The 18399-nt window shown below is 45.6% G+C and overlaps 1 protein-coding gene across 1 annotated transcript; it reads right to left on the bottom strand.

The window, feature by feature from the left end:
* Window positions 1–73: 73 nt before the first annotated feature.
* On the bottom strand, window positions 74–13697 carry RAB25 (RAB25, member RAS oncogene family). Its single transcript, XM_083590799.1, has 5 exons — window positions 13020–13697; window positions 7166–7361; window positions 4122–4315; window positions 3158–3238; window positions 74–2357 (listed from the first exon to the last, which is right to left on the bottom strand). Exons 1-5 carry the CDS (start codon window positions 13057–13059, stop codon window positions 2221–2223), a joined length of 648 nt encoding a protein of 215 aa, XP_083446925.1. The 5' UTR covers window positions 13060–13697; the 3' UTR covers window positions 74–2220.
* Between the last annotated feature and the right edge of the window lie 4702 nt (window positions 13698–18399).

Here is an 18399-nt window from a genome sequence, read left to right as displayed (position 1 = left end):
TTATGGAATGTTTCCCAATGTACACATCCCTACTTGTTTTGCTACATTAAGCACAGTAATAAATTAAAAAATGCCCAGTCCATAGCGATTTATTTACAAAATATATTCTTTGTGTCTCTTGCTATATATACACACAATACATATATGTATAAATGTACACACACAATATACTGACGAATTTCCATTTCCACAAAGGTCTGGCTGTGTCTTTTGGATGGGGTAAATTTCGAAGGATCTCAGCTTGGTGATCCAGACATTCAAGTTTCGGTATGGAGGCTAAACACAAAAGGAGTCACAGCCACAGAAAGGAGTCTAAGCAGGGAGTCCAAGTGCATTGTGAATGTGTAACAAAAGAAATAACAAGGGGGGGGGAGGGAATCTAAATTCCCTACTAGGGCAGTGCCCTTATTTGGCCAACCAAAATGTCACAAAATAATGTGCAAGTTTTTAAGTTTCACAGAAATCTTCATCGAGCCAGATGAAGAGATAAGGAGAACTCAAAAGCTTGCATACTATTCCATAATATTTTGGTTTGCCTAATAAAGGCATTGAGCTGACAGGGACTTTGGAATATAACAAAAGAATCTAAAAAGACCCCCATCAGGGATCCTTGCAGCCTCCTTGACACGCTAGCCAAGCTGGAAGTCCGCACCCCTATTTCTCCTGCTTCTTCCCCCCAGCAACCTGTATTGACAGGTGGATTGCCTCTGCCTATGGAGGCTCAGTTTAGCCACTGATAATAGCCACTGATGGAGTTTTCCTCCATGAAGTTGTATAATCCCCTTTTCAAGCCATCACCCATCACCTCCTCCTTTTGGCTTCCAGTTCTGTCAGTTAATCACTTTTGTTGGGGGATTTCTGGTGTTAGGAGACTAGGAAGTGTCAGGGGAGTCTTCATAATATCTGAATTTCCTGCCCTGCAAAATGCCCTTCTTCCTACCTACCTAGTCATTCAGCCACATTGGCACCATGCCCAGGGCATTGTGTGGAAATTCTGGCACAGATTTATTGGCCCTACAAGAGCAGCAGCAAGCCTTGTCAATCATGCACCCTCTGGCTGTTTTGGACTACAATTCCCGTCACCACCCAGCCAGCGTATGAGGAAGGCTGAGCTCTATAGCAGCCTCTCTCAACCTGGCGCCCTCTGGGAGTTTTAGACTACAACTCCCAGTTATGGCCATAGCCCAAAACATCTGGAGGGCACCATGTTGGCAATGGCTGGACAGAGAGTTGGTGTTTGATGATGGAGACTCAAGCTCATCCAGAAATGAGCACTGACCTCGTCTCCTTAGAGGGAGGTTGTGGGGATAGAAGTATAATTTTTTAAAAGTTTGAAGCAGCAGGATATCACATGCGGCGAGGCCCTGTTACCATGAAGTAAAAGCCACTGAATTCAGCAGGGATTACTCCTGTGTACACATGGTAAGCCTCACAGATAGCCAACAGGATTTAAGTTAGCACACGTTAACACCATACATTTAAAGTGCAATGGCACCACTTTAAACGGTCGTGACTTTCCCTCCCCAAAGAATTCTGGCAGCTGTAGTTTGTTAAAGGTGCTGAGATTTGTTGGGATGCACCTCTTTCCCTCCCAGAGCTACAATTCCCAAAGTTCCTTGTGAAGGGAATTGGGGCCTCCTAGCAACTGTCAGCAAGCTTAATAAACTACAGCTCCCAGAATCCTTTTGGGGAAGCTGTGACTGTTTAAAGTGCTATCAAATGTACGGTGTGATAGTGGCCTTAGTCACAATAACCTGCAATGGAACTTGCACTGCGATCCTAGGCCTGTTTGGATAAAGAAGCCCTACCAGAGATCAAAGCACTTCACTCCCAGCTAAGAGGGTACAGGACGGCTAGTTGTGATTAACTTTGGCAGGATTGTGACTACTGTTGCATTCACTATAGATTCGTATCTGTATTGGAAGACAAGGCTGAGACATTGCAGGGTTGCGGGTAGTTCTTTTGTACAAGTACTGACCCACAAACATGGAATTCTTGATTCAAGATGCTTTGTCACCCCCAAACACACTATTGTGCTCCCTAGATTTAGGTAGGCGAGCCTGATCCAAAAAGTTTCCATAACTACCCCCCAGACCGCAGAGGCTACAGTGAGACGGACATCTCGGCCATAAATCATCATCCAGAGTGTGGAATCCTCTCCCACCCACCAAATGTTGGCTTCCTCAACACGGCTGATGTTCCTCATGTGCGCCCCTCGCTTCAGAGGTTCAAGCAACAAGCTCGCTTCCCTTCCACAGCTTGAGAGGTGGAGGCTGCATCAGTGTGTTCGGCAGAGAGCGAAACGGTGTTGTCCAGGGGGCTTTTCTGCTTCTGCTTCTGCACTTTGTTGAAAATGTCTAGGAGACGGGAAGGAATAAATAAAGATGGTTACGCACCACCCCAATCTCTGAGCAGCGAGAGATTCCAGGAGTGCCCCAGGGGCTCACTTTCCTTGGAATGAATGTGTCTTTAGGACAGATGGTTTTATTTGTACAGGTAACTCACAATGTGCGCACATTTAGCTTGTGCAAATCCGGCTTTACACATTTGGCAATTACATTTTTAAAAAAATTAAAAAGGGGGCAAAAATGGGGAGCATGTCCAGGAAAAAACTTTTGCCAATCCCACCCACCATTGCACCATAGTGCTAACTTGTGTGCATTATCAGCACCAATAAGCTACCATCTGGGAAAACCCTGAATTTTATGTTTTTCCAGACTGCATGATTTACCTTTTATCTCCATGCCTAAAAAGACTAAAGGTTTCTGGGTACACACACACGAGAAAATGGGGAGTGGGGGCTTAAAACAAACCCTTCTCCATAGGCTGCAGCCCCTTATTGGAGTAAAGAACAAGTGACAGCAAGGAAGATCACCCTCCTTCTCAGCCCTGGCTAGACCACTGCAAGTTTGGGTACCACCTGCTGGCGGAGGAAGCGGACCGCTCCCGGCACCATTATTCTGGTAGGGTGCCATCGAGGTCGGCCCCCCTGGACACACGCCACGTGCCGGGTGTCATGCCTCCACAGGCGGCACATCACGCCCCCAGAATGTGTGCCATGCCCCCACGGGCGGCGTGCCACGCCCCCAGATGCGCATCATGCCCCCAGTAGCGCAGCATGCAGCTTCGCCACTGGTACCACCAACTGATGACTTACCTCTCAAGATAGTTTCAAAAGCCAATTCAACATTTGTGGAGTCCAGCGCAGAGGTTTCCATAAAGAGCAGACCGTTGTTTTCTGCAAGAAGAGAGAAGCAGTGAGACCCTATCAGACCTCCATTAATAGATAAGATCATATCACCAATTTAAAACTCGGATTGGTAGTCATTCTGTCTTTTTTTATTTCATAATTTATAAAATGCAGAGAATACCGAAACAGTGGACAGAAAGATAATATAACACAGTGGTACCTTGGTTCCTGAACGGCTTAGCTGATGAACAGATTGGCTCCCTAACGCCTCCAACCTGGAAGTAAGTGTGCCAGTTTGTGAACGTTTTTCGGAAGCTGAAAGTCCGTTTTGGCTGTCGGCATTGTTTCTGGGGCCAATCAGCCAACCAGAAACCACACCTTGGTTTACAAACGTCTTGGAAGCTGAACAGACTTCCGGAACGGATTGAGTTCGAGAACCAAGGTACCACTGTACAGACAATAACACAGTTTGTAGCTGATTTAATCCAGTGGATTAATCAATTGTTAAAAGTGTCTGTGATTGATCAAGCTGCAGGTTTCATTTTTATATAGTGGCATTGCTTGTTTAGTAATAAAACACATTATAAAAGTGTGCCAGTACAGATGGCAGGGACTATTTTAAAAGAGGCACTCCGTCTTAAAGCTTCTAACTCTTCACACAAGTGCCGAGAAGGTACATGGGATGCTGCCTTACACTGAGTCAGACCATTGGCCCATCTAGCTCAGTTACCGTCTGTAGAGATTTGCAGAAGCTCTCCAGGGTTTAAGACAGGAGACACTTTCAGCCCCAGCTAGAGACACTGGGGGGGTTGAACCTGGGACATTCTGCATGCAAGGCAGATGCTGTACCACTGAGCCACAGTCCTTCCCTGCAGTGGAACACAAATCCTTCTCGGAGCCCGATGCGCGAAGCCACAGAGCTGCCCCCTACCTGCATACATCTTGGCTTCCTCCGTTGGGACCTCCCGGGCTTGGGTCAGATCTGTTTTGTTGCCCACCAGCATCACAATGATGGTGGCTTCTGCATGGTCATACAGCTCCTTCAGCCAGCGCTCCACCACATCATACGTCTGGTGCTTGGTGATGTCAAAAACCAAGAGGGCTCCCACTGCGCCTCTGTAATAACTGAGAGATCAGGACAGGGTTAAGAGAAGGGCGTATGAAGAACTAGCAACAGCAACAACAACAAGGAAGCATGGGTGTCCCACGATTCCTTCTCTTTTCTTTGGAAGTCTCAACATTATTTCTTAAATGAGGCCCTTATTTATGGCTGCATTCACAACATACATTTAAAGTGGTACAGTGTCACTTTAAACAGCCGTGGCTTCTTCTGCCCCAAAGAATCCTGGGAGCTGTAGTTTGCTAAGGGTACTGAGTGTTGTGACTACAACTCCCAGAGTTCCCTGTGAAGAGGGATCGACTACTGAACCACTTTGAGAATTGTAGGTCTGTGAATGGGGCCTCCTACCAACGCACAGCGCCCTGTACAAACTACAGCTCCCAGAATTGTTTGGGGGAAGCCATTACTATTTAAAGGGGTATCACAGTGCCTTAAATGGTGTGAAGGTGGCCTGTGTTGGTTCTTCTTTCCGAATCTTCCACCTTAGATCTCACTTTTCAAATCACAGTATTAATTAATTTGCACCCAACGTAAAGTGACCAGTTATGCATTGCCAAAAAAAGGAAAAGAAATAAGATGAAAGAAGTCAACAATTTGCATAAAAACTGTATGTGGGGATTTATATCTATGGATGAAAGCTTACAAATAATTGCTATACTTTAAATAGAGATACAGAACACCTCCCTATAGTGGGGAGGACGGAGGGTGAGTGGTGGGTTTGCCTAGTCTGCTAACCACTGAAAAGTAACTTCAAAGCACCTGCATCCTTTTTTTATAGTTCCTTATTATTTAAGCCAGCCTTGGACTGGACATCCAGGCAAGAACATGAGGAAGGTGATAAGCAGGGCTGGTGAGAGTCCCAAGGGCTGAACAGAGGTGTCTGGAGAGCCACATAGAATCACAGAGTTTGAAGGGACCCCGAGGCCCATAGAATCACAGAGCTCGAAGGGACTACAAGGATCATCTAGTCCAACCCCCTGCAATGCAGGAATCATCAGAAAGGCCTTGTTCACAAGACCTATTGAAATGTCTTTACTTCAGAGTTGCATTGACATGCACGCCCTACCCTTCCTCCACAGAGGTAAGAACAGACTCTCATGCAGGCAGGAAGGCTCCTGTTCACTGCTGGCTGCACTCAGATTTTGTTTGCTACCTAGAAGTAGTTTGGACGTCCTCCAAGCATTATTCTCAGTTTACCGCAGCAACAGATTGCTGTTGACAAAGAGAGGCGGACATCCATAGCAGAACAGGAGGAGGCCATAGGGTCTAGAAACTTAAGTAGCCTCACTCAACGCTGCAAAGTCATGAGCTTAGCTTTCTAACCCGATTAGAGAATCTCTGCAGTCTACTAATTAAAAAGAAACAAAACAAAACATGCAAAGTTCAAATAAGTAATAATGCTTAGCAATTATAACTTCCAAGGGTGTAGCCATGTTCATTGTCTTCATTACAACACACTAATCCTGTATTACCCTGGCATCTTAAGAGGCTGATCACTTTTAAGAGTTGCTCTTCCAGAGCACACTTTCGTCAGCTGCATCTGATGATGCAGGGCTGGGTCCGTGACCGCTTGGCTCACATTGATCTTATTATCTTCAGGGTGGCACAAGTCCTTTCTGTGGTTTTTAGCATTTTAATACAGTGGCATTGGACTGCATTCATATTCATTTATTTTAAAAGCTTCTGTGCTTGCCCTTCATCAAAACAGGTTGCAGGGCGGGGTGCAACAATATAGATAATATTTTGGGTGTGTCAGGAGCTGCCCTGTCCTTCTGGTCTGGACACGGTCACCAGCCCTGAACTGGGGAGTGGGTGGAAAGAAGAGCGCTTTCAGTGATGGTAAAAAACACAGAAAATGCCACTGATGTCACGTGTAACTTAAGCTTGCTTTGTCCTCCTCCCTCCCAGTCCTTTCCCCTCTTTTTAGGTGTGTGTGTGTGTGTGTGTGTGTGTGTGTGAGAGAGAGAGAGAGAGAGAGAGAGAGAGAGAGAGGGAGGGAGGGAGGGAGGGAGGTGTGGCAAAACTCACTACAGCCATGTGGCCCCTGGAGGGTTGGCTCAGAGGACGTGGTGGAGCCTACAATAGCCCGGTGAGACATGTCTGAGAAGCATTTTGAGGATAAAAACACTTGCATCCAGCAGGACCTCAACTCTGCTATTATAGCAGACAAATCTCAAGAGGTTTCCTCTTGGGTGTTTTAATACGGTGCTGTGCTTGTGTGTTTAGGAACTGTTGCTCCTGTGGTACCTGTGTTATGTTCACAAGTATTTTTTATAAATTATATGTATCTCAAGAGGAACATCATTTGGGGATACTTTTATATATTTTTAGATGAGCACTAGCTCTTCTTTCATTGCCGTTTGAATGCTTCTTGCTTCTTAACCTGTTTTTAGCCTGTTGTCGTTTTAACTTTTTGAAGGTTTTAAAGTATTGTTCATTTTTCTTATTGATAATATTATTGATTAAACTGCTCTGACGTTTTGTTTTTGATTTTACAATTACGCGGTGTATCCACTTAACAAAATTAATAGAATTAGTTTATATATTTACTCTGTAAAATATTGGAGATGCTTTGGTGTAAAAAGCAACTAACAATATCAACACCTGCTTTAGCTTAAACATGCACAGGATCAGGGGCTGAATAAGCATGCAAAGCACTTCCCTTTACAATGGTCCTGCAAGATGACCCGATGTTATTATCCCAATACTACAGAGGGGAGAGCTGAGGCTTGTTCAAGGCTGTGGATCAGGTCAGTGTGGATGTGGCGAGATGTTAAGGGAGAAGGGGGTGCTTCCCAGTCCACAGCCGAATCCCTCCCAATAACTTCTGCCCCACCAGCCCCACCTGTACTTACGCCGAAGTAATGGCCCGGTAACGCTCCAGGCCAGCCGTGTCCCAGATCTGTGCTTTCACCAAGGCATCTCCCACCAGGATGGTACGAGTGGAGAACTCCACCCCAATTGTGGTGCGGCTGTCATGGTTGAACTCATTGCGGGTGAACCGGGAGAGCAGGTTGGTCTTCCCGACTCCTGATTCTCCAATCAGGACCACTAAGAGAGATGGAAGGAAGGAGTGAATACATTGCATTCATTAAAAAGTCTAGGTGCAAATGCATTTATTTACTTTATGAATCGCTTCCTATTAAAAACAACAAAACACGATCAAATCGATGTAGCAATAAATATCACCAACAAAAATACATATATGAAGCCAGTGCTTTTCTTCTGGTGGTTCTCAAGAGTACGCAGTACCGGCACCTTTTTTTCTAGAAGAAAAGCTATTTCATATATAATAAATTCAAAGCCAGTATGGAGACAGAACGGGATTAAAATCTTGACGTAAACAGCTGGTCCAAGGCAGATTGGCACCAGAGGTAAAACACAAAATGGCACACCGCTCCCCCCCACCAGGGAAGGAAAAGTGAGTGAAGATCTACCCCAAACAAGCAGGGAGTAAAGATTTACAGTGCAATCTGCTGCCCCTGTGGATCCTGCTGTCTGAGGCGACCGCCTCACCTTGCCTCATGTGTGGGCCGGTCCATGATCTAGCCCAGCATCCTGTTCTCACAGTGGCTAACCAGGTGCCTGAGGGAAAACGGCAAGCAGGATTCAATCGCAAGAGGACTCTTCGCTCCTGTGGTTTCCAGCAACCAGTATCCACACCATACATTCAAAGCACTATGCCATACCACTTTAAACAGCCATAGCTTCTTCCCCCAAAGAATCCTGGGAGCTGTAGTTTGTTAAGGGTTCTGAGAGTTGTTTGGAGACCTCCTGTTCCCCTCACAGAGCTACAATGCCTCTTCACAGGGAACTCTGGGAATTTTAGTTCTGTGAGGTGAATGGAGGAGAGTCTTCAAACAACTCTTAGCACCCTTAGTGAACTACAGCTCCCAGGATTCTTTGGGGGAAGCCATGACTGTTTAAGATGGTACCACAGTGCTTAGATGTATGGTGTGAATGTGACCATAGAGCTGAGCCTTTTGCAATGCATCATGGGATGGAGTGGCTCTGGCAGCCCTCCTTGGGACAAGAACTGGGGCTCTGCAAAGGTAACCTTCTTTGCCTGAGAGGGTCCCATGCCTTGCCCTTCAGTAGTGATGTGATGCTCTCCTGGCCACTGGCCACTCACCCAATTCACTTGCATTATTTTGAAGGCTGCTGCCAGGAACACCAGTGTGTCTCTTCCTTCCTCCCCCTGCCAAGTGCTCTTGAATCCCTTTATTTATAGCTGTGATTTCACGCCCTGAAGACTTTGCAACAATTAACACGGCACATTTTCGATCGCTACAGGAAGGGCAAATACAACAGGCCATAATTCATGCAAGGTACAGGGTCCTGCAGCTCCACCAGGAAACCCAAACCTGGTAGGTGTCGCTGGCTTTGAAGGCTGGGGAAAGATAGCTTCGACAACTGTAGAATAACTATGTTTGGCTTCTCAGAAAGTGATCTGTGGGCTGCTGGTGGCCTGAAACCTCCATTCAGAGGGGCGTGGAAAGGTTGCCGGACTACCTGCACTTGTCCCTGTGCTGTTCATTTGTTTGTTAGGATGATGACGGGGATTGAGATCCTCCCGATCAGGGCCCAAATTATTTATTTATTCATTACATTTATATTCCGCCTTTCTTCCAAGGAGCTCAAGGTGGTGTACCTAGTTCCTCCTTCTCCCCATTTTATTTTATCCTTTCAACAACCCTATGAGGTTGGTTCAGCTAAGAGCCCAAGGTCACCCAAGGCTGAATGGGGATTTGAACCCTGGTCTCCCAGGTCCTAATCCAACCCTCTAACCGCTACACCACACTGCCTCTCAATTTATCAGGCTTATCAGACAGGCTAACATGTACTATGGCAGCCATAATATGTGCTAGAAAAGCCAGCCAGTATCTTTACTATGGAATTATTTTTCCGTGTTGCTAAACAGCTGGGCCTCAGTGACTCTTCCGCCAGTTGCATGGGATGGATCAGAGCGTCCAGCTGTTAACCAGAAGGTTGGTGACTTGAGCCCTCCGAGGAGCAGCTGTGGGCAGGATTCCTGCATTGCAGGGGCTTGGACTAGATGACCCTCGGGCTCCCTCCAACTATACAGTTCTATGATTCCCATTTAACACTTTGTGTCTGTGTCAGCTCTTCGGAAACCTCAAATCACAACTCCTACGAGCAAGAATCCCAAATCAACTCTCCCCAACCAAGGCAATACTACAGAGGTCCCTTTTCTACTTTTGCATTTACCATACTTTTCCATCTATAAGACGCCCCCGTGTATAAGACGCCCCCTATTTTGGGGGGCTCAAAATTAAGAAAATGCACTATGCACTATCTGTGTACAAGATGACCCCTTATTTTAAACTTCAAAAATTTAGGAAAAAATATAGTCTTATACACGGAAAAATACGGTAGTTTTTCACGTGGATTCCTCTGCACCTCAGAGCCTATCACGGGCAGGGGACAGGAACTCAGGCCTGAATGTGGCCCCCTAACTCTCTCCGTCTGGTCCTCTGAACTCTCCTCCAGACCACATGCCTCACTGGTCTTGCTTCACACCCTCCTAGACTGTTTTCTTCTGGCTGGAATGTGTCCTTCAACTGTGATAATGACTCATTTGCCTGGGTGGAGGACGGAGAAGGGTGGGTGAGTGTGAGGAAACTTGCCAGTGCTATTTTTCTAGAAAAAGAGGTGCCAGAAGTCACCATGAATGCCTCTCTTTATAATGGCAACGGTGCCCACCTGAGAGGTGCCCGAATTGAGTTCTGGTGAGTTCTTGCTGAAAAAAAGCCCTGGGTTTTCAGAGTTTCCTGGGAAGAGGGACAGTCTATTAAACAGGATTCTTTGGAGGGGAAGCCATGACTGTTTAAAGTGGTATCATAACGCTTAAAATACATGGTGTGAATTGAGCCTTCTGCAGACAGAGATGGGGTCTGAGGCTGGAGAAAAGGGGGCGAGTTATTTATCTGCCAAGTACCACTGAATCTGTGTCCTCCAAGCTGGAATTTGAACGCCACCGTCTCAGGGATCATGTTTGCTCCTTTACTGAGAGGTGCAGGTTTATGAAGGCCAAATATTTGTTTTGGTTTCTGAGAAAACCGCCATCCCATATGCTGTTGTCTGTATGTTTTTACTGCCTAGATGGGAGTTGTTAGAGAGCTAGAAACTTGACAGTTGGCTTCACTCTGCTTGCTTTTCCTAATGCATGCAGCTCTGGTGATTTAAAATTCCAGATTAGCACAAACAGTGATCAGATCAGGGCTGGTTTCTGGCTTCTGGATACCCAGAACACCAAATCGGTGTGATGTTGTCCCTCAAAAACGCTCCAGGCACTAGGGGAAAACATCTGGCACGAGAAAGCTAGGTAGTTAGTGGGAACTGTTATAACAGGGACAAGGAATACTTTTCAGCCTTGAAGGCGACATTCTCTTCTTGTCAACCTTATGATGACCACATGCCAATGGTGGACAGGGCCAGAGGCAAAAGTGGGTGTGGCAAGAAATGCAAATTCTATCTTTGTAAAGTAGGCTAGTTTCAGGGCTTCTTTTCCCAGCAGGAACTCAGTTCCAGGACATTCACACATTCATGCACGTTCTTGCTAACTTCCAGCACCTAATTTTCTAGAAAAATAGCACTGCATACAACCTGCAGGTGAACTCTTGCAAAGCTCAGCTTGCAAAGCGGCTGAACTCTTGCAAGATGCTCCTGCCTCACTGAGCAGGCGAGATATGACAAGGCTTCTATTGAAAGGGGTAGAGGTGCATGGCTTTGCAACTTAACTCAGCTCTCCTCCTGTGGTTGATGGGGAAAGCAAAGAGTCACATGCTTTGAAGTACCAGGAAACAAGGAAAGAGAAAAGCAAATAATCAAGCTGCAGGGAGGAAACTGATCCTATCACTACCAACAATAATAACTAGGAACGCAAAGTTTGGTCAGCTGATGAGTTGCATTAAAATGAATACAAACCTCAAGTTGGTGGCCCAACCTCCTAGCAATTTTACATGCTTAAATTATTTAGGGTTAGGGTGTGCAGCGACTGCCATTTTAGAAGAAGCATTCCTGCTACTCTTACGCAATGAGGTAGTTGCATACATGCTATACCTTCAAAGCACATTCTTTCCCTCAAAGAATTCTGGGCACTGTAGTTTATCCCTCATGGAGTTACAATTCCCAGCAACGTTTAACAAACTACAGTGCCCAGAATTCTTTGAGGCACTGTACAGTGTGCTTTAGAGCTATATACTGTAACGTGCACCATCCTTCGGAACTGCTTTCAAATACAAATATTTTACAAACCTGTTCAGGATAATCTGTCTGATATGTTAGGATCTCATATACCCTTAGAAGTTGGAACCTTAAATATTTCTACTTGGTTATCTAAATCATCAAGAGATTGTGTTCCAACTTATAATTGCTGCTACGATTGTGACAGCTAAAAAATGGGGGGGGGGAAGTACACGCAAATATATTAAAAAAGATAATAGTAACAGAAAATTAAGTTAACTTATTATAAAAGAATACATACAAATCAGCCTAACAGATTTCTGGAAAAATTCGTAATTTTTGTAAAGTTTTGGAACATTTACTCTAATGATAATGTTCAACTTTATGCTGCCTTCAACCTGTTGTAACATTATGAGTATCACTTTACAGATGCTGAATCTAAATTTTAAAAAGCATAAAAGGTACAGTGTGTACACAACTGCGCCTTTTGTCTTTCAGTTTATTAAGCTTTAAATGTGCGCAAATTTAACCAACTAACGCGGACAGACTTAATCAGCCTTGATTCTTTAAGACAGGCACTCTTCATGTGCCATATGGATGCTTGACAAAGGATACTCAGATGCAGCCCAAAGGTGTGAGCCTATTTGTCCACTACTGTCTGCACTGACTGGGGGAGGAGCTGTGGCTCAGCAGGAGAGGCAGGCACCTGTTTGCATGCAAAAAGTCCCAAGTTCAATCCCTGCTGGGATCCCCAGGTAGGACTGAAAATATCCCATCTGAAACCCTGGAGAGCTGCTGCCAGCCAGTGTCGGCAGTACTGTGCTGGACCAGTGGTTTCTCACCATCACCCCTGATCCTTTCCTAGCTGCAGGTGGCAAGGCTGGAACAAGAGAGCAAAGAAAGGGCTTGACCGCAGAGCTACAGCCCCTTCAAGTCATTGCCCCACCTTAGGAATTTAGAGTGGACTTCAAATACCTGAAGGGGTGTCACATGGAAGATGGAGCAAGCTGCTGCTCCAGAGGGTAGGACCCGAATCATAGAACTGTAGAGTTCGAAAGGACCACGTGGGTCATCTAGTCCAACCCCCCTGCAATGGAGGAATCTTTTGCTCAGTGTGGGGCTCGAACCCACAACCCTGAGATTAAGAGCCTTGTGCTCTGCCAGCTGAGCTATCCTTGTGTATTAACCGATAGATTCTATTTAAAAGAAAGCACATTCTGACTCAACATCAGAAAGAACTCTCCGACGGTGAGAGCTGTTGGACGGTGGGACGCACTTCAGTGGGATCCCTGCAATGCAGGGGGGTTGGACTAGATGACCGTTGGGGGTCCCTTCCAGCGTTACACTTGTACAATTCTATAAATCCTCCCATGGTTTCTTTAAAAAGGGGCATCTTGGGTCAACACACAGCTTTCAGGGCAGTCCTGAAAACCCAGCCAACAGTTTTGAAGAAAAGGAATTGGGAGGTGGGGAGAGAGAATGAGGCAAAAACAAGACACTCACCTTTAAAGACGAAGTTATAATCTTCCTCTGAGGTCCCCATGGCTTGCTGCCCTCCTGGGCCCACTTCAGCTGGAGAAAAGGAGTCCCTTCTCTGCCCTTCTCCAACAAACCAGGAAGGAGGGAAAGGCTAGGCTGCTGGGTTTTTTCTTTTGCAGAGAAACCCCAAGTTTAAAGCAGAAAGAGCGTAGGGGGAAGGAGGGAGGGAGGGGCGGAAAGGAGCGAGGTCCACCTGTGCAAAGAGAGGCTCTTGTTTGGAATGAGGGCGGATGGGTGGGGGACCCTTTGAACAAGGGGGTGGAAGGGCGGGAGGAGGAGGAGGGAGAAACCGTGCCACCCAGTCAGGGCAGGTTAAAGGTGCAGCTTCGCCTGACTCAGTGGGGCGTGGACTCTCTGCCGCCGCGCAGGTTGAACAGGTAAGGGCTGCGCCCAGCCCCTCCGCGGCACCTCACCTGGGCGGGTGTCACCTGAGCGGAGGGACTCCTCGCCCGCTTCACCTGGGCTCGCGGTAAGGTCAGGGGGAGGGAGAAAGGAAGGGGTTAGGAGGGGCCACTGCCTGTTTCCCCAGACAGGCGCTTGGGCCTTTAGCCGAGGCATCCATCCATAGACCCTATTTTCTCTTCCAGTTGAGGAAAACGATGGCAAGGCAGCTTCCAAACTGAGACTTATTTACTGGTTTCTGAAATCAAGCGCAGTGATAAACCTGGGTTTGATGCCTGCCAAAAGAAAAGGGGGGGGGGAGCTTTGCTTAGGCAAATGACCCAGATATGTATTTTTTTTTTAATCTGCATGTTTGTTTATCAAACAGTTGGGACTTACTATCACTTGGCAACCCATGCCCGAGAGAGTCAAACAGACCAGGAAATTAACTGCTTTTCTATCGGCCCGGCATAGTTTTATTACATGCGCAATGTGGTTACAGGGCTCTGAGAAAACATGACAACTTGTGGAATGAAATGACTCATTAAATAGGCATTTGGTGCTGGGGGGCAGTGACTGTAAAAAAAGTAGTTGTTTATGAATCACTGTTTTTTATTATTAATATTTTATTAGAAGAATTTCATTTATAAAAAGATACGACTGAGAAAAAAGGGAATAAGTGAGTGAGAATGAAAAAAAGGAAAAATACTGTTACATTACCATACATTAATATTCAGGTGTGTGTATTCTTATTATCCTAATACACATATACTTGTCAATAACCTAACGCAGTCTGTGTAAACTCATTCCAAATATTGTTGTATAGTCTGTGTCTATAAGCTGTCTGTTCTTATGTTGCCAATATTGTCAAGCCATTGATTAAGAGGAATTCTTCCAGTTCATCAGTATCAGTCTCTTGGTCACCATTAGAGCACGTAGAATCCATTTTTGCTGTCCTGTTGTCAATTTCCATACAGTGGGTATATTCAAGAGCAAATTCACCTCTGAAAATCTTAAATTTTTTCCTCATAGTGTCTTGTTTATATAGTCCAGCACTTTCTCCCAAAGCTTAGTGAGTGTGGGACACAGTAAAAGCATACGTTTTAAAGAAGCATTTATGAATCACTGTTTATGACTGCCATATATTGCAAATAAAGGGAGGGGCTCTCATCTGCAGTCAACAGACCATTTAAACATTTTATAACAATTGACAGTAACATTAATGAAAAACACACACCCATACAACTTGAAAACCACAGAATTATAATGCTTAACAGTGTATGTATGTCTCTGGCCTACATTATTTAATACAGATTGCCGTATTCAAAAACTCTGCGACTCTAATGGACTTGCCGCAAGACTTCAATGGCTTACTTCAAGTATGATTAACACTGTACATCACGCTAACACTTAAGAGTTTCATTGAGGGTTAAAATTAACAAAAACTGCTGATGTGCCTTCAGGCATTTCCTCACAATCTTGAGAGCTAGCAACTTGGTTCCTCATTCCAATAAAAGGGAAGTAGCAACTGCTGGGGCTGAGAAGCCTGTATGTTGTTGTCAGATTCAGGTAGGTAGCTGGGTTGGTCTGATGCAGTCGAAATAAAAATTAAAAAATTGTCCAGTAGCACCTTATAGACCAACTAGGTTTGCTCCGGTATAAGCTTTCGTGTGCATGCACACTTCTTCAGATACACCAGTGTATCTGTTGTTGTCAGCCATGCAGCCGTAGTCGGGCTTCATTCCTAGCCTCCCCGTCATAAACCTGAAAAACTAATCCTGTTAGACCAGACCAGAAGGGTGGAATGTTGAAGAGGGAGAAGCCTAAGAGATATAAGGAGTTGGAATTATAACCTGAGGGGAGGTGAGGAGTGGTAAAACTGAGAAGGTCCAGAAGGCTTAATACTTCATGTTTACAGGCTTCTGGGGCGGGGGGGGGGGGGCGGGGGAGAGAGAAGCCTCCACTTCAGAAAATCTACGATTTCAAAAAGTTTCCAGATAACGTTATTTGCAACTGAAAAATAAACCACATCCAAACCGGAAAAACAGAATGGTCACAGGAGGAGCAGTTGGCTTTCTTGGTGATGGTGAATGTTAAAAGGTCCTGGCAGCAACTTTTCCAGAACCAGAATTCAGAGCAAGTTGACCATTCCGGACTGAACCACATGCAAACAAGAGTCAGACCATGAAGCCCAAGCCTGGTCTACAGCGATGAACAGGAACTTCATTAACTCTGAACCCCAAAGTTTAGGATTCTTGCCAAACCTGTGTCAATTTCTTGTAGCATTTTGCAGCGATAACCCTGCGTTTTGCAGCGCCCATCCCCCAATCTGAGTAATTGACACATCAAACACAACACTGAACACTGCAAAACTTTGACACAGGTTTGGAGGAGACCCCAAACTTCAGGGTTTGTAGTTACTGAAGCTATGGGCAGGAGCTCTCTAGGCAGGTGTTTCTCCATCCTACCTCCATCTCACACTGCTTTCTAATGCCCCTGCAGAAACCGGTTTTTTCAGAGCCTCAGCTGACCTTGGAGCAGCATGAAAAAGGTTGGGGGGAAGGAACACCTTTGCAAAAGCCCACTTTGCCAAATAATTTTGGGGAAAGCATGAGGGCCAAACCAGGTTCAAACCATGCTTCAGATGTGGCCCCTCTGAATTGTGGATTCAAGAGCCTAAGGATGTCAGTGACATTTAAGTTAAGAACACAAGATCTGGCCAATGGCACATAAGTCTAGCATCCTGTTCTCATAGGGACCAACCAGATGCCTGTGGGAAACTGGCAAGTAGGACCTGTTCACAAGAACACTCTTCTTATTGTATTTTAGTGTTTTGTTGGAAGCCGCCCAGAGTGGCTGGGGAAACCCAGCCAGATGGGCGGGGTATAAATAATAAATCATTACTATTCTTCTTCTTCTTCTTCCCTGTGTTTTCCAGCAACTGGAATTCAGAAGCATTACTTGCCTCTGACCGTGGAGGAAGAGCATAGCCATCATGGCTAGTAGCCTTTGATAGCCTTCTCCTCCATGAATATGCCCAATCCTCTTTTAAAGCCATCCAGGTTGGTGGCCATCACTGTCTCCTGTGGCAGAGAGTTCCATAGTTCCAACTATGCACTGCATGAAGAAGAGCTTTCTTTTTTTCTGTCCTGAAAGTTTTATAAAATTATTTTTGTCACCTCTTATTTAAACTAAAAACTCCCAACCAGTGTGAACTTTCCTCATAAGGGAGTCCCATAAGTTTCTCTTGTTTTAATAGATATATATTTTAATCCCCTAGTCCAGAATCAGGATTTTGAGTGACAAGTTACCAGAAAGGCCAAAAAATGTGACAAAGCAGCATTTGAAATCACTGAAGGTTCCAGCTTTGCACATCAAAAATGCATTGCTTTGGTTATTTGTATCACATCAAGCTTAGATCTCCATTGGCTGGGTCCCTGAACTCTCATCTACCACGTAATAGCCACCTCCAGAATTGCTTTAGGTTCAGGCAACAAGCAGCAGCATGAATGGGGGGAAAGCAGATTATTCCGCATTGTGAAATGAAACAGTGTCGTAAAGCTTAAGTTGATAACCACACGGACAGGAAGGAGACACCAGCTCAGGAATCAATTGTTCCATAAATTCTCCTGGCATTTGGGAAGGTAGACACCCAAATCCCTCTTTCCACGCGGTTAAAAAGATTCATTCTGGACAGGATGAGAAGATGCAAAATGAAACAACTAGGAGATTAGCACAAAACCACACACGCAGGTTGCTGCAATCTGCGGGGGAAACACCCAGCAAGGCTGAAAATTGCTCTTGTTCAAATGTTAACTAAGCTTTGGGGCAAGAAACTTGCAGCATACAGCTGCCAGGAACAAGGGCACCTCTTCCCCTTTTGATGGAAGACTGACCAGACCAGTTCATCTCTGATAGTTCCATCTGCAGAAGGAATTCCATAAAGCAGTCTTCACCAACCTGGCCACTTGGGTCAGCCCCACAGATTCAAGGGGGCTCCTTCCCAAGTATGCACCATTGCAATCCTGGTGTACAAGATGACAAAATGGAAGAGGCTGCAGAAGCAAGCACGCCAGCCAGCTGTGTTAGGCTGAAAGCATCTTTGGCACACTAAGCATCCAAAAGACAAATCGGCTTCTCCTGGTGTACATGTAAGAGACAGAGTTGACAAAGGACAGGCTCATTTGGGACCCTGCCCAGACAGGCAGGCAGGATGCAGGTTCCCAGGAGATCTGCACAGACAAGTATCACTTTAGTGTGCAATTATGACCAAAATGTTGATGTGAAAGGGTGGACAGGAGGAGACAGAAAATGTACTTTTGGGGAGTGTGTGTGCGTGGTTACTTTTACGCGCGCGCACGCACACACACACACACACAGAGTGCTGTATCCAACTAATATGTCCCATCAGTGCAAGAATTTACGCTTGTGCAATGGACCTTCTTCCCTGGTGCGCCCCTGCATCCACTCTGGAGGGTTGGGGGAAACCCCAGGACAGGACTTAGGGGTGTACAGGCTGGGATGGAAAGAGTGAGGAATTTATTTATTTTTTGCAAAGTCATTAGTGCTGCATTGGTTACAACCCCTACTGAATGATTTCCCCCATCTGTCAACTTAGCCCTAAGCAAGAAATGAGTCCACCTTTCTGTTTTAAGAGGAGAACTGACACTTCTAGGAAGAGTTAAATGAAGGCACGCACCCCACCCAGCTACCAAGTCTTTCAACACCACCTGTCTCCTCTCAAGAGCATTAGCACAGCAAAGGCAGGCATAGGAAGGTGTCACTGGCCTTGAAACTAACCCAGCACCAGCTGCAGAAAGGGATTACTGGAATTGGCCAATTAAAAGCAAAATATGAAAGGAACGGAAATGTCTTTTGCTCCTCTGCTGCCACCAGGTGGTTCCCCTTCAGTACTGAATCCCCTTGCTTAACAGCAGGAAAATGCTTCCAGAAAGCCTGGGTC

This window comes from Podarcis filfolensis (genome assembly GCF_964270895.1).
Source record: "Podarcis filfolensis genome assembly, chromosome: 16".
Taxonomy (NCBI): Eukaryota; Metazoa; Chordata; class Lepidosauria; order Squamata; family Lacertidae; genus Podarcis; species Podarcis filfolensis.
Note: the sequence above shows the minus strand (reverse complement) of the source record. Positions and strands in the feature narration are given on the sequence as shown.

What these genes read in the sequence shown, in the direction of transcription:
- RAB25 (XM_083590799.1), bottom strand. Translation starts at nt 13,059, where the DNA reads ATGGGGACCTCAGAGGAAGATTATAACTTCGTCTTTAAAG. An exon ending in TTATAACTTCGTCTTTAAAG is followed by an intron (nt 7,362 to 13,019) that starts GTGAGTGTCTTG and finishes CATCTCTCTTAG; the next exon opens with TGGTCCTGATTGGAGAATCA. An exon ending in TACCGGGCCATTACTTCGGC is followed by an intron (nt 4,316 to 7,165) that starts GTAAGTACAGGT and finishes CTGATCTCTCAG; the next exon opens with TTATTACAGAGGCGCAGTGG.